Source organism: Staurois parvus, unplaced genomic scaffold (assembly GCF_062004578.1).
Source record: "Staurois parvus isolate SC_StPar_1 unplaced genomic scaffold, SC_StPar_1.0 ptg000229l, whole genome shotgun sequence".
NCBI classification, from domain to species: Eukaryota; Metazoa; Chordata; class Amphibia; order Anura; family Ranidae; genus Staurois; species Staurois parvus.
Window position 1 is genome coordinate 3,271,518 of NW_028318025.1, and position 16,480 is coordinate 3,287,997.

Here is a 16,480-nt window from a genome sequence, read left to right on the forward strand (position 1 = left end):
GTTAACTAGACTCTTGTTCGGACAGGTTTCAGTGAGTTATTCCTAAAAATTACAGGCCTAAAATAAAAAAAACAACATATTTCCATGTAAAAAAATGTACCGCTCAGAAATACTGACATAATCATACCGCTGGGGAGGTTAAAGTGTCACCTATGGAGATTTTTAGGTACCGTAGTTTGTCACCATCTCACAGGCGTGCAAAATGTTAAATCTTAGCATGTGTGATATCTATTTGTTTGGTGCAACATCATCTTCTATATTTTACCAAACATCTGGGTATATTAATGTGTTTATGTGCACAAACATTTCCATTTAATAAAAGGCTGCACAAATATATTGCAACATAAAAAATTGTAACAACCACCATTTCATCTCCAGGGCCTCTGCTTTCAGAAAAGGTTGATCATTTTCATTTCCATCAAACGATGGGGCATCCTTACATTCCTAACACATTACTCAGTCCATATCAGTATAAATATCCAGCATGAGATTTTTTCCCATTGAGATCTGATGTGTTTTCAAAGTGTTCCTTTAATTTTTTTTGAGCAGTTTATATGGAAAGTTTCCATTGCATGAACACTCCTCTGCTGGAAAAGTTTGTTCTCAATAAAGTTATTGAGAGAAAAAAAATCTCCATCTCCAGAGTTGTGTGCTCGGTCCAAATCCCGGGCTGGTCTGCGGGTGCGTGCTCGAGCCTGACGCGCGGGGCCTCGAGACAGAACGTCGCGTGAGGGGCTGGTGTGTGGCGCGTGCGGTCCCCGCCCCCTCCCCACAGCCAGCTCGGTGTGTGTGTGAGAGAGAGAGGAAGACCCCAGTCTGCCGACACCGGCCGGCCGGAGCGAGGTCACCTGGCCGGCGACACCCCCCCGCTTCTGTACCGTGTGTGTTTGGAGTTCGGGGATGTCGGCGGCTCCCGGCTCTCTTGGGCTGCTGACAGGAGGCGGCGGAGGGGAGGGGGCACTTCTGGCTACCAGCGCCTCGCTGCTGTCTCACCAGGCCTCGGACGCCTTCCCTCCGCTGCCGCCGCTGCCTTTACCCTTCGACGGCCTGGTGCTGGGCCCGGTGGAAGAAGCGGACTCACTGGACGGACCGGAGTATGAGGAGGAGGAGGTGGAGATTCCGCTCAGTGCGCCCCCTACCAACCAGTGAGTACCCCAACCAAGGAGTACCCCCCCCCGTGCCACAGGGCACACACTGCACACACACCCCACACACATTGTGTGACCGGCACACCCTGCCTGCCTCCCCTCCTCCCTGCCCGGACATGGACAGCTGTCAGTAGGCAGAGCTCCCCACATACCGGCACGCAGTACACATCTACTACAGGGGGCTCATCTGCTGGGCCAGGATATGGGGGGCTGATACACAGATCTGATCAATGTTCTAGAACCGTGTCCTGTCATTGTACAAGACAGTCCACTCCAGGCACGATCCCATTCACCTTCACAAATGTGACATAAACAACCCTCAGCCCTGTTCACACTGGTGTAATTTGTCTTGCGTTTTGACAGTTCCAATTCAACCCCATTGCTGGTGATGGAACTGTTCAAATCGCCGAGACTCATGTCGCAGCAACTTTGAAAAGGGTTCCTGCGCTATTTTTTTTTTAACGATTTCATTGTGAATTGCATTGACTTCTGTTAAATGAAGTTGCAAGCCCCAGGGAAAACAGAAGCAGAAATCGCAATGATTTGCAGCTTCAAATTCTCGCTGAAGTAGCACGATTTCAAAGCCGCACTGTTTTGAACCAGGGCTTAGGGCTTGTTCATACATTAATAGATGTGTTTGACTCGCATTTAACACGCACTAAAATCACTCCCTCATATGTGCGTTTTTGGGGCATTAAAACCGCACTACAAACACCTGTAATGTCATGTGCCGCACATGAGCCACAAACTTACTCCAGCACGTTTCCATAGACTTGAATGGAAGGAGCTGAAAGGCGTCATCTCCTTCAGACTCCACATGTTACGTCAATTTTGAAGCTTCATGTTTTGATAATGTGAACAGCACTGTGTGCTGTCCATAATATCATTTGCATAGGCGTTTGAGGAGGGTCTATAGCAGATATACTGCTACAGGGTGGCAGAGGTGCGCAAAATCTCGTATATATGTGTGATTTTGTATTTCCGGGTAGGGGGCGCATGTGGCTATTCGCGGCTTCGGCTGTCAATCAGCAGGTCCCGGATGGTGACTACTAGCCTGCTGATCGAGGATTACCGACGGTGGGAATAACTGTATGTAAACAATACAGTTCTCTCCCCTGTCAGCTCCAGCACACTGCTTTGCATCGATGTGAACAGCAGAGCCATGCAAAGCAGTGTTCTTATAGTTGAAAGCACACAGTAAAACAGCACACAGTTAACGCTTTTATCACCCCACATGTTAACCCCAGTGCCATTAGTACAGTGTCCGTGCTTTTTATTAGCACTGATCACTGTATTGGTGTCACTGGGGATGTCAGAGAAGTCAGTTCCCCCCAGTGTCAGAATGCCCGCTGCAGTCCCGCTATAAGTCGCTGATCACCGCCATTACTAGTAAAAATTAAAAAAAAACCCAGTATATATACCACCATTTGTAGACGCTATAACTTTCACGTAAACCAATTAATTTACATGTATTGGGATTTTTTTTTGCAGAGACATGTAGCAGAATACATTTTGGCCTAAATTTCTGACAAAATTAGATTTTTTTTTAAAAAAAAATGTTTTACTGGACATGTTTAATAGCAAAAGTCAAAAATATTGTTTTGTTTCTCAAAAATGTCAGTCTTTTAAAAAAAAATAAAAAAATCTGCACAGGCGTTCAAATACCACCGAAAAAGCTATATTTGTGGGGAAAAAAGGACGTAAATTTCATTTGGGTGCAGTGTTGCATGACCGTGCAATTGTCAGTTAAATTAACACAGCGCCCTACCAGGAAAAAATGGCCTGGTCAGGAAGGGGGGTAAATCCTCTGGAGGGCAAGTGGCTAAAGTCAATTCACTAAAAAACACATTCATAAGGCCTCGCCATATGAACCCCCCTAGATGTTAAGCTCTCCTGGCAACAGGGTATTTTCCATTGACATTAATAAACGCGGCTAGCGTTTAGATGCATTTTTACCTTACTTAGCATTTTTTTGGCCAAACCATTCCTCTCCTGAACGTGATTCTTCGGCGTTCAGGAGAGGAACGTTCAACTTCCCCTAAACTCTGGTAAAAGCCTAAGTGTACATGGACACACAGGCACTTTTTGAGTTGAGTTCAGGGACTTTGGCAAAAAAAAAACTGCCAGCAGTGTACATGAGACCTTATCACCTGGTGTTTGCTGGGGTTATTTTAGAAAAGTACAAAATAACAATTAAAAGAACTCTGCACTGGCCAGGAAGTGAAAAGTATACAGTGTATCAGTGTGAAAATGTTCTGGTCTGAGCTCAGGAATGAAAATAAATTGTAACATTTCATCAGAGGGAGATCATTTTGAGAATGAAAGCACACTACAATGTTTTTATATTTTCACTATATTGCTGTGTGTCCTCTGCTACAGTGCTAGCCTGCAAGAAACAAACTTTTTTTTTAAAAACAATGCCAAAAATAACACAATTTACAAGCTAAATATTGCAAAACATAAATATTTAACGCATTGGGCATGTTTTTTAGTGAGTTGACTACTTTTGAGATAAAAACAAGTTATTTTAATTCCAAAATTCATGCAGTATTTATCTCTTAGTGAATTGACCCCCAAGTTTGGATTCACACATGTGCAGTGCGAATTGAAGCTTCATTTTCACAGCTGAGAAAGTAGTTGTTCAGGACAGGTATGGGTCGGGTCAGGATTTTATCCTGTTCACAACTGATGACATGTGCCGTTCAGAAGTGTTCCCATAGATGTCAGTGAGCCTGAATTTACACCTGAGCCGGACCGCACTGCTCCGAAAACTGTCGGGACTCTTGCAATTGTACTGAATCTGCACTCCGATTGCACCACGTATATGTTAACAGGCACAATAGAAATCATTGTTATTTGACGTCATGCAAATTAAATGCGGTTCAAATGCGTCCAATTCGCATATATGTGAACCGGCTCTAAGGGCCTTTTTACACTAGGTGCGGTTGGATGCATTTTTTACTGCACTGCATAGACAGTTCAAATCGAAGCTATCCTATGAGCATAGTTCACACAAGCGCAGCAAAAAAAAAAGTAGAGCATGTTGCATTTTTCCGCTCCACAAACGTGTAAAAACAAACATGTAAACACACTGCAATGCATCACAGTGCACATAGAAGCCCAGGGAAAGAAAGAAGGAAATTACCTCAGGGTAGAAATGCAGATAGAAAAATGCATGCCAACTGCATGGAAACGTGCATCAAATGCATGCAGGTGTACAAAGAAAAAACACACAGATGTGCAGTTTAGTGTGAATGGCCCCCTTCACACAGCAGGTCTGATCAGGTTCGCTTGTAAGTTTTTCAGGCACACCTGATCAGAAGGTCCATGCATTCCTATGGACAGGTGGGTGTAAACAAACTTGTGACTGTTTATATCTGCCTACCTCCAGGTCCGTTTTGCTAAAAATAAATAGAAGGGGATTGGTTCTCTTCTGTTTAGGTGGATCAGATTAGGAGGGTAGCCGGGTGTATTCAGAAAGGAGGGGTCCACTTCCTGCCTCCCATAGAGCAGAGTATGCTGTGTCTCTTCTGCAGAAAAGGAGGTGACATGGACCTGTCCCTCTGTGCCCTGATTAGTAGGGGATCTGTGAGCCGATTACCTGTTGATCAGAATGGAATCCACCCCGTGTGAAAGGGGCCTAAGGCAAGCCATTGATCTGATTTTTCTTTCCTGCCACCACGAGTTGCAGGAAAGAAAATCGCTCTATTCCCCCATTAACTCTGACTGAATCTCTTCCACAGCGCTATTGTATTCTGCTGGTGGAGAGTCTTCCCTGCTAGCAGAACACAACAATCACTGTTGGCGGCTGTAGCACTTGCAAAAAATCCCAGGCTTGTTGTACTGGAGTCGATTGATACATCAACTTCAGAACAACCAGTCTGCTCATAGATGGATCGAACCTCAGCCGTTCCTTGCTGAGCCGGCCACAATTCAATCCATCTATAGCTGGTTTAAGAGTAGTCGCACGTGTATGCATACAGGTGTTTTCTTTCACTGATCTAAACGCAGCCCGTTGTTTTCAATGTGCCTGTACACACAGGCATGTAAATGTACACTGCATATAAATGAGTACAATTAAATACAGAAATCTGAGTTGCAAGTCAGTATTTTACATTTGTGCGTGAAAATGGTAATTTGAAAGTTAAAATTGCATTCTTAAGAGTAGTTTCTCATATATACATGTGGCACGTGCATGTTTGCGCACACATGATGCCAGTAGAGCAACCCATTTAATTTGAATGGGCGGCTATACCTGCAAGAAACACGGGGAATAAGTCCACAACTCTTTTTAAAGCGGAACTAAAGGGTGAATACTTACCTGTCCAAGAGAGTCCCTCGCTGACATCTTCTGAGTTAGTCTTCAGGCCTAAGGATGACATCAGTCCTTTGCAGGAGCTGGTAATAACGTCACTAGGAGATCGGCACTGTAATGTGATCTGCGCAGCTCCGTTTACAGCACCGGAGAGGACATATGAGCAGGCAGGTAGGGACATTTTATTGCAGAAGAGACAGTGCATGTATCTTCTACAATAAGGGCTGGTTCACATTATGACTCGCACAGGAACACGCACACTGCATTTGTAACCTTCCTTTTATTGTTTCTTTCGGTTAACATGGCATATCACAAGTGCAGTACATTTTAAGGGTGGTTCAGGAAATGCGTGTAGAATGCGTGTTTCCCGCACCATGCTCTGATGTGAACTGGCCCCAAAAGCCTGCCTGCTTGCTGTTTCTTACAACTTCAGTTTCGATTTAAACAAAAAAAAGCTGCACGGAACCACATGCAAAAATGCTCAGCATTTGCCATTGCGTATGGGTTCCATTAGAAATTATTGCACCCTCCCCTCGCATCTGCTAAGCAGCAGTAGATAATTTTACCTGCAGGTCAGGAACTCACATGATTATGCATGTGTTCCCAACTGTACCCAAATTACATTTGGATGTACACACAAATAGAGCTTTCTTGTGGTAGTTTTTAATCACCACTGGGTTTTTCATTTTTTGCTAAGCAAAAAATACCGAAAAATTTTCAAAAACGTGTTTTTTCTTTAATTCTGTTGACCAAGTGTTCATTCTGTAGACCAAAATATATACTGCTACATTTCTTTGGTTAAAATAACCCAAATCAGTGTATATTATTTAGTTTGTAGGAAGGTTACAGAGTCCACAAACTATGGTATACAGCCAGTAAAATAAGTTTTGAACAAGTCACCATTTTTCTCAGTAAATACACTGTTCAAAATTATTAAAGGAACACTTTTTATTCAGAGTATAGCATCAAGTCAGTTAAGCTCCTGGGATATTGATCTGGTCAGTTAAGTAGCAGAGGGGGTTGTTAATCAGTTTCATCTGCTTTGCTGTTAATGAAATTAACAGGTGCACTAGATGGGCAACAATGAGACGACCCCCAAACCAGGAATGGTTTTACAGGTGGAGGCCACTGACATTTTTTCCCTACTCATCTTTTCTGATGTTTTTCACTAGATTTGCATTTGGCTAGTGTCAGTGTCACTACTGGTAGCATGAGGCGATACCTGGACCCTACAAAGGTTGCACAGGCAGTCCAACTCCTCCAGGATGGCACATCAATATGCGCCATTGCCAGAAGGTTTGCTGTGTCTCCCATGTGAATGTCTCTGACCAAACAATTAGAAACAGACTTCATGAGGGTGGCCTGAGGGCCCGACATCCTCTAGTGGGCCCTATGCTCACTGCCTGGCACCATAGAGCTCAATTGGCATTTGCCATTGAACACCAGAATTGTCACGTCTGCCACTGGCGCCCTGTATTTTTCATAGATGAGAGCAGGTTCACCCTGAGCACATGTGACAGACTTGAAAGGGTCTGGAAAAGCCGTGGAGAATGGTATGCTGCCTGTAACATCATTCAGCATGACTGTTTTAGTGATGGTCTGGGAAAGCATATCCATGGCAGAACACACAGACCTCTACAGGCTAGACAGTGGCACCCTGACTGCCATTAGGTATTGGGATGAAATCCTTGGACCCATTGTCAGACCCTATGCTGGTGCATGACAATGCCCGGCCTCATGTTGCGAGAGTATGCAGGCAGTTCCTGGAGGATGAAGGAATTGATACCATTGAATGGCCCTCACACTCGCCTGACCCAAATCCAATAGAACACCTCAGGGTTATCATGTTTCAGTCCATTCGACACTGCCAGGTTGCACCTCAGACTGTCTAGGAGCTCAGTGATGCCTTGGGAGGAAATACCCCAAGACACCATCCATCGTCTCATTAGGAGCATGGCCAGCCATTGTCAAGCATTATCAAACTACCGAGTGCCATCTTGAGTTGCTGCAATGAAGTTTCAGCGAAATGGACTAGCCTGCTGCATCATTTTTTCACTTTGAGTTTTGGGGTGTCTTTGAATTCAGTCCTCTGTAGGTTGATAATTTTCGTTTCCACCAAACGATTGGGCATCCTTACATTCCTAACACATCCAGTCCATATCAGTATAGATCTCCAGTATGGTATTTTTCCCAATTGAGATCTAATGTGTTTTCAAAGTGATCCTTTAATTTTTGTGAGCATTGTATATTTCTAAAGGTGCTATTGACATGATATTGACATGAAATTTTCACCACATGTCGATAACAACCCTTGCATGCCATACATACAAAGAAACAAAACAAACTGAAAGTTGACAGTCCAAAGTATTAAGAGGCATGGTGAGTTTTTTTTGAAGTTGTAATGTTTTGGAAAATGAAAGAAAAAGTTTTTTTTTTTTTTTTTTTTTTTTTTTTTTTTTTTTTACACACTGTGGCAAGTGCGGTACAGAGTCCTCATATAACTGGTAGTGGTACTGAAACCGAAAATTCAGGATGCGCTCGGTTGAAAACCGAAATAGACAGTTTTTAAAAAATATAATTGTATGTATTCGATTTTATAATTAATATCAATTTAAATGAATATAAATTTAAAAAATACAATCCAATGTTTTTGTTAAAAAACGGATCAGTTTTTCATCAGCTTTTTTACATCCATTTAACCACTTGTGTCCCAAAGCCATTTTTACAGTTTTTTTACCACTTTTGGTTTACATGATTAAAAAATAATTTTAGGCCTGAAGATGACTTAAAATCACCAAACATGATATATTTTGTGAAAGTAGACACCATAGAGAATACATTTGTATTAGTTCCAATTTTTTATGTTACTTGATATTAGTGCAGTGGTTTGTAAAATGCAAAATTTCAGAAAAAAATACATTAAAGCCACACAAACACAATTTACCCAATTTATATGGTAAAATATAAAAGATAAAGTTGCACAGAGTAGGTAGATACCCAACATGTCAAACATTAAAATTGTGTCAACCCAAGAGACAGCGGAAATTGTCAATACCCTATATTTTAAATTTTATATTTTCCATAGGTGATGCTTTAAAAGCCCCTAAAGGTCATCAATTTAGTGTTACCCATGAGCTCTGGTGCTAAAAGTATTGATCTCACACTGGCGTGCTCGTTGATATGTAGCATGTGTAGCACAATTGCCATTTTTTATGTATGGAAGCCCACCCCATATTTTAATGTATGTCTGCGTATGTGGGGGCATATGAGTGACAGATCCTCTCTGAAGGGGAGGGGGTGGGAGTGTGTGCGAGGAAGGAGGTATGAGAGGAGCAGTGTATGCAGACAGGCTCCCTCACTTGCTGCTGCCAAATGTCATTGCTGGTTTTAAATGAAATTGCCGGCTTTTTGTTTTCTTCACTTTTTTCTCCGAGAAAGAGCTGTCATCTGCCGCCACTGCACCCCCCCTAAAGTAAACAAAAGGGTGGATTCACTGGGTAATGTCACTGAATGAGCCCACCCCTTTGTTTACTTTAGCAGTGGGGAGCTATTAAGTGAGGAAAAAAAGGTAAGCAATGCATGACAGCGGCGGCAAGAGAGCCTGTCTTTATACTGCTCCCTCACTCTATACACTGCTTACCTCCTCTCCTGCCTTTCTCCGCTGGCCCCTCTCCCCCCCCTCCACCTGCAGTACACACAGCCCCCCCAAACCCCCCAGCCAAATAGTAAGTTCGCCCCTGATTGGGGCCCAGGTCTCTTGGGCCACAAATATTGGCTCCTGTATCTGCTCACTTTTTCCAATCGGCAAAATGCTGACAGGGCTGTTTTCGGCTGATGTGTTTCGGCCGCCGGTGCATCCCTAGTAACTGGTGTGGTGGTGATCAGGGACAATGTCTAGTATGATTTTTCAATTTTTTTTTCTTACGGTGACCAGAACAATACAGCTTTACCATAGTGACACTGTACTACTGAGAAGGTGATCATGATTTTTTTTTTCCATATTGATATCTAAACAGTGAAAATCGCTGTTATAAGTAAGCATACGAATACTATGCTATTACTATTGTGAAGCTGTGATTGGCCACAAGTAGTCACATGATACAGATGTGCTGTAATTAGCCCTATCTGTACCATGTGATCACTGTGATCAATCACGGTGCTCAACACAACAGTACTCAGCAAATGGAAGCCATTCATTGTGTACAATTGCCATGTGATTTGCTGTCTTTGGTCACAGCGATCACATGGTACTGGCAGCAGGCCGGTACAACAGTCTGCAATCCGCTCTATTCGGCGGACACAGCAGGTGATGGACCACAGCGCGGTAAATCCTGGGAGGACGTCATATGATCTAGACCCAATATGGCAGCTCTTCCTCTGATGAAGCCACGCCTGGTAGTGTAACACGTAAGGGGCAGAGCTGGTGATGTAGACAGTGGTCAAGTGACAGAGAGCGGAAGCTCCATTTGGAAGAGCAGTCCATGCTGTGTGTTTTCTTTTTTGTTTTAACCCCTTTTGTGCTGGCGTCTCCCAGGCCTTTAAGGGGTTTGTGACACCTAGAGGCAGGGTGGAGTTTAGGGTCTGGATGTCACAGCGGTCACATGATCGGACAGCTCCTGATTGCAAGTAGCAATCGGTACCTTTCTGTGAGGCACCAGTAAATATACAGCCCCACTGCATAGTATAAAAAAAAAAAAAAATTAAAATAAGTGGAGTTATGCTTTAAGACAAACGTTACCATATGTATTTTTTTTAATACAGCTTTGAATTTTGGTGCCATTTTATATGGTAGTTATGATGGTGTACTTTGCAGGAAATATGGCTTTCGTATTGCTGTTGACAGGATGTGGTTTTATACCACAAATTACCACTAGAAGTCATTTAATGTACTCTTCTTTTTACTTTGCGCCCACAACTAATGGATCAAGCTTTTAGTGTACCAAAGTGATCTTGCTTTTTTTTTTTTTTTTTTTCCCTCTTGTTCAGAAGGAGATGACGTCATTTAAGATTTATAATTTACTAATTTATTTCCAAAATATAGTGAAAGTAACACTTTGGAAACATCCGCTGGATGCTTTGTTTTTTTTTTTTTTGGTTTTTTTTTTATTACATCTGAATGTATTAAATGATTGTATAGTGGCAGTGATTCTATTGTCTATATTATAAGAATGTAAAAAAAAAAAATAAACTGTTAAAAAAAGTTACATAATTAGTTAGGCGCTGGCAGACTTGTAAGTGGTGTATGTCACCAGGGTTCCTCACGTGGCTGCTGTGAGAGTCTCCAGAGTTTGACTGACATGGAGAAAAAAAACCCGATATTTTCTCATACTCTTAACCTGTTCATGCTACCTCCCAGTTGCCCTATAAGTAGGCCTTCAGAGGTGCCGCAACCGCTGTGATTGGCTCTCACTGTGGTCACATGATTGTAAGCCTGACTATTTGTCTCCCATTAGAAATCGTTACCAAGAGCAGTTGGAGACAACTCTGTCATTGGCTGTGAGCATGCTCTCAGCACAAAATCTTGAGCCACTCGATGTGTATGTTCAGTGGCTGGACATTAAATCCCACTTTTCTTGTGCTGCATCTGCGTTACACAATCGGCAAGAGGCTAATAATTTCTATTTTGGAGCGTGGAGGTATTGTAGAGCTTTGTATGAGATAAACTCCCCATTCCTAGGGTCCACGCTGTACCTGGTAGCCAAACCTCATTATTGCTCTCAACTGTTCACAAACATGTATATGCACACCGTATGTATATAGTGCTGTGTTCAGACAGTGGGACAGGAACTTTCTGTCCTGCCACTGCAGCAAAATCAAGTCTGGCTGAGTGCTGCTCAGCCATTCGCAGGCAGCTTTGTTTCGTATGAATAAACGAGGCAGAGAAACAGGCAGATGACATCACAATCTCCAACTCAGCCAATCGGAGGAAACTTTGTGTTCATACAATACAAGGCTACTTTTGAATGGCTGAGCAATGCTCTGAATGATTCGTGTTTGTTCTAGGAGGATGGGAGGATGTTCTGTCCTCACAGGTTTACTTTGGTGTACCCATAGATGCTTTTGGCTGTTCTTGTGTCAAATTCCACAGGCTCAGGCAATGGTCCTAATGTCTTTAAATGACATGAATAGGGCCCTCCTATTCCTTCTGTGTTGAGCTGTATTGTACTTGTACTGTCACCCTTTATATTGTAAAGTGCTGCACAAACTGATGACGCTATATAAATCCTGTATAATAATAATAATCAAATTCCTTTGCATAATTGCGGATCTTTTGTGAGGTAGATCCATTACATTATCCCTATATTGTTATATAACTCTAGTTTAACCACTAGTCTACAGGGAACTTATACCCCCTTCCTGCCCAGGCCAATTTCCAGCTTTCAGCGCTGTTGCACTTTGAATGACAATTGCGCGGTCATGCAACACAGTACCCATATGACATTTTTATCATTTTTTTTGTGACAGAGCTTTATTTTGGTGGTATTTAATCACCTCTGGGTTTTTTTTGCTAAACAAACCAAAAACCACTGAAAATTTTGAAAATAAAAAAAACATTTTCTTCGTTTTTGTTATAAAATTTTGTAAATAAGTGATTTTTCTCCTTCACTGATGTGCGCTAATGAGGCTGCAGTGATGGGCACTGATAGGTGGCACTGATGGGCACTGATGATGAGGCACTGGTAGGTGGCACTGAAAGGCAGCACTCATATATGGCACTGTTAGGTGGCACTGACAGGCACTGTTAGGTGGCACTGATTGGCAGCACTGATAGGTGGCACTGACTGGCATTGATAGGTGGCACTGATGGGTGACACTGAAAGGCAGCTCAGATGGGCACTGATATGTGGCATTGATGTGCAGTGGTAAGCACTGAAATGTGGCATTGATGTGGCACTGATGGGCACTGGCAGGTGGCATGGATGAGCACTGACAGCTGGCACTGATGGACATTGACAGGTGGCACTGCTGGGGCTACACAGATCATCAGGGCACACTGATCATCAATGCCTTATGATCAGTGTACATGTCCCCTCTGAGGAATGCAGATTACCGGCTCTCCTCTGTCAGCGTGACAGCTCGTGAGGAGAGAAATGCCAATAACTGGCATTTCCCTATTTACATGCGATCAGCTGTGATTGGACACAGCTGATCACATCACCGAGCCGACATCTTCGGCTCTTTCCGTTGATCAGTGATCCGCTGTGTCCGAGGGACACAGCGCACTGCCGATCGCCGCGCTGTGGGCTTAGAATGTGAGGACATCATATGACGTCCTCCCAGAACGAGAGAACCGGCTTGCGCCGTCGTACTATATGGCGGGCGGGAGGCGGTTAAAGTGATTAAAAAGTTTTTGGTTTTTTTTCCAAATCTAATAAACATAGTATACTATGGTATTGCAAAGAGCAGCCCAGAACCTCCTCTTCTGAGGTCTCCGTCAGCACTCTTGGCTCCTCCCCATACTATATGTGCCACTTTAGCAAGCCGCTTTCTATGGTTTAACACCTGCAGACTTGCTCCCCAGCCAGGGTTTTTGTGTCCATAAACACTCGCAGCATGACTCTCCCCTGATCCCTCATAGAATTTGGTTGACAGCAACAGGAGTCAATGTCTCTGTGTCCTGAGAGAGAGAGAGATCAGTGCCGCTGCAGATGCACAGCACTGGATCAAGAAAGGACTATGAGGGGGGTAAAAGAGGCAATACAAATACTGGCATTTTATTTATTTTATTTTATTTTACAGTAATGCAGGGAATGCATTAAGGTAAATTTCGTACCTTTAGGACCACTTCTCTGTGGTCAACTTTTTTTTTTTTTTTAAGGAGTTCTATGGTCTCAGCATTGTAATAGTAATACATAAAGTAGTTATATTTGGCAATCCAATATATACCTGTGATGAATGCAGAGGCCAATGTGGACTGGCCAATCTCACCAAAAAAAAATGTAAAAATGCCACTCTCAGCTGCACCCTGCAAAAAGATGTTCCAGCTTGCAGGACCAAGATCTAGGTGCCAGCAGCCTGAGAGTGATTGTCACTGGGTTAAGTTAATTAAGTAATACATTTTTAACCACCTCTCGTCCGGCCATTGTATATAAACAGCCGGACGGTGGCAGTGCAGGGTTGGGTTGCCAGTTATAAATGGCCTCCCCGCCCCCTGCTTGTGTGCGCTCCCTGGGAGCGCACAGCACCGCGATCCGGTGCCCACTGTGTCTCCGGACACAGTGGAACACCGATCGTCGTACGGGACCTCTGTGTGAGGTCCAATAATGTGATCACTGATTGGCCAATCAGTGATCACAGCAGAGTAGTAAGAAAAATGTCACTTCTGACATCATTGATTACTACGTGTGAAATCTGTCAATGATCACAGAGGTCACATGGTACAAGGCTATTCACAACAGCCTTGTACCATGTGGCAAGCTGTGACCAATCACAGCTCACACAGTATTTCTCAATGGCTGCAAGAATGCAGCCAGAGAGAACGAGAAATTATTGCTTTTACAGGCTTTATGGGTGTAAAAGCAATCGGTGTAAAAAAAAAAAAATCTTCATCACCCCCCACAAGTAATACATGGTGACACTGTACTGCTAGGGTGACAGTACGTAAAAAAAAATTTAAAATTATAATTTTTGGTTATAAACTAATTTGGGTTATTTTTGTATTTTTTTTTTTACTAAAAAGATAACTGAATACATTTTGGGCAAGATTTATGATGAAATATTTATTTGCAAAATTTTATAAGATGAAACACTTTTTAAAAAGATTTTTGGGCTTTCATTTATATAGCAAAAAAAATTAAAAATCCCAGTGGTGAATAAATACCACCAAAATAAAACTTTGTCTCAAAAAAAGCTAAAAAATTCATATGGGTACAGTGTTTCATGACCGCGCAATTGTCATTCAAACTGGGATAGTGCTGAAAGCTGAAAATTGGCCTGGATAGGAAGGGGGTAAAAGTGTCCGGGCGTGAAGTGGTTAAGCTGCCACCGCCAGCATCTTTTTACCGAGGAGAAAACTCACAATCTTAGCAATAACTACTATGATTTTAGAATAAAATGTTCAGAGATTTCTAATACAGTAGCACTCTTCAAGAGACAGATTCTTTTAGTTTGTATTAGCACATTTACAGGCAATTTCAACACTTTTCAGAATAGGGTTTAATAATAAAAAGGTCAAAAAGGTGCAGATAAAATATTTACAAAAACAGATATTACAAAGTAACAGAGAACAAGTAGCAGCAAGACAAGAAGTGACAATAAATATATACTTGCAAAGCCTTAGCAGAGTTTAGTCAAAGGTGAGCAAGATGTCGGCTCTCATAACTTTACAGATTTGGTTGATGGTACATGAGAGCTTGACAAAATGTCCCGCCAGTCCCTTTTTCTGTGGTATCAAAGAGGGTGTTGACGGAGACCATCTGACCAATTAAGCTGCTGCAGAGTGGCCATGGGGTTGTCACCGTGTTTGACGATCTCATGGTTGTCCCTTACACTCAACATTTTATTAGTATTAATGTCTTCCAATATGTACTAGTTGCATTCTGGAAACTGGTAGGTTATTGTTCAGCATTATATTTCGTGCCCAAGGATACTAAACAGAGTATTTCGGATGGACCTGTCACCCCAGAGCTATCTGACTGCTACCTAACCTTCTGTATGCTATATCCTAGCCATGTATGATCTTGATTTGTTCGGTATGATATTCCTCATTCAAATATATATTTAATATTGATGTGTCTTGGTCCTGTTTGATTTTATGAATTGCGTGTAGTTCTGAAATATTGAGTTGGGAAGTCGGGGTCGCCAAAAGGTCACTGCAAGCCTGACTGCTTTACAATCCCCATTTTATGGCGCGCTATATGTGTTCCTGGTGTTTTAATTGCCCTACAAACTGTGGGTGACAGAACTGAAGGATTTTGTGATAGGTCAGAGGGACGTGTTCTGTAGAGTTTTTTTTTTTTTTTTTTTATCGTCACTAGAATCTAACAGGCATCCTGCCAGGACTTCAGTTACTTATTTACAGCTGTGGCAAAGGCTTGTGTACTGGTGTCTGCTGACCCTAAGTTGAGTTAACAAGCTCTTTTGAAGTGTTAAAAAGTTAAGGCTTTGAATTCTATGCATTGCAGGAGGAGGTAGGGGATAAGATCACTGGGTTATGCCTCTTCTCATGACAGAAAAGGCTGAGACCAGAACAAGATGGATGTCGCCTACAGCTTTCATGTGCCACAACCATTACAATACTTACTTGAAAAACCTCCTTTCATGTTGAATGCTGCTGGTCTGCTGACCATCTCTTTTCAACTTCCTGGATTTACCTACATGCTTTGCAGCTTCTCCTCTGCTGTTTACTTGAAATTTCTAAGGACTACATATCCCATGGTACCTTGCTGCCTGCAAGCTATGATTCCTGTACTGACTCTGTCTCCTGAAACTCCTCCCAGCATCACTGTAATTCAGAAGGCAGGCTTTGTGAATTTTGTGACACAGGAGTGCCTACTCACATGAAACAGTGAATACGTGTCAAAGAAAGTAAATGTGTGGGGTTCATCACAAAGAAAGTTTACAAATATCAATTTGCAGTTGGTTGGAAATTAGGGAGTTCACTCAAATTTCGGTGGCCAAAACGTTTCAGTCGAAAACACCCCTATTGGCCTTTGGCTGATATGAAAATAAGCATCGATACAGGTGCTGAAAATAACCCCACCCCATGCCGCTCTCCCACCAGGCTGAGAACACCGAGCGAACGATCCCGGTGTTGCATAAAGCTAAGTGAAGGAAAGATGGCCTCCACTCGTCTCTATGCCCTTGGAGGACCGGGGAGATGTCACTTCCGGTTCTGGCACCTTGTAAACAAGGCTTTTTTTTTTTTTTTTTTTAAAGCACTAGATCAATGCTTTTTTTTGATCTAATGCTTTACACTGTAAAGGAGAGATGTGGGGTCTTATTGACCTGTCACTGCTTATTTCTATCACAAGGGATGAACGCATTCCTTGTGATAGGAATAACCGTGATTAAAAAA

The 16,480-nt window shown here is 42.6% G+C and overlaps 1 protein-coding gene across 8 annotated transcripts in view; it reads left to right on the plus strand.

The window, feature by feature from the left end:
* The first annotated feature begins 649 nt into the window (after positions 1 to 649).
* The window catches only part of RASA1 (RAS p21 protein activator 1), a 127,584-nt gene continuing 111,753 nt past the window's right edge, over positions 650 to 16,480 (plus strand). For 4 of the 8 annotated variants that reach the window (XM_089679629.1, XM_089679632.1, XM_089679630.1 and 1 more), the window contains exon 1: positions 651 to 1,145. In XM_089679629.1, coding sequence (XP_089535755.1) covers positions 901 to 1,145 — 245 coding nt within the window. In that variant the 5' untranslated portion in view covers positions 651 to 900. Of the gene's footprint in view, positions 1,146 to 16,480 lie in introns of all 8 variants that reach the window. The other 4 variants (XM_089679633.1, XM_089679634.1, XM_089679628.1 and 1 more) reach the window with 3 other exon arrangements.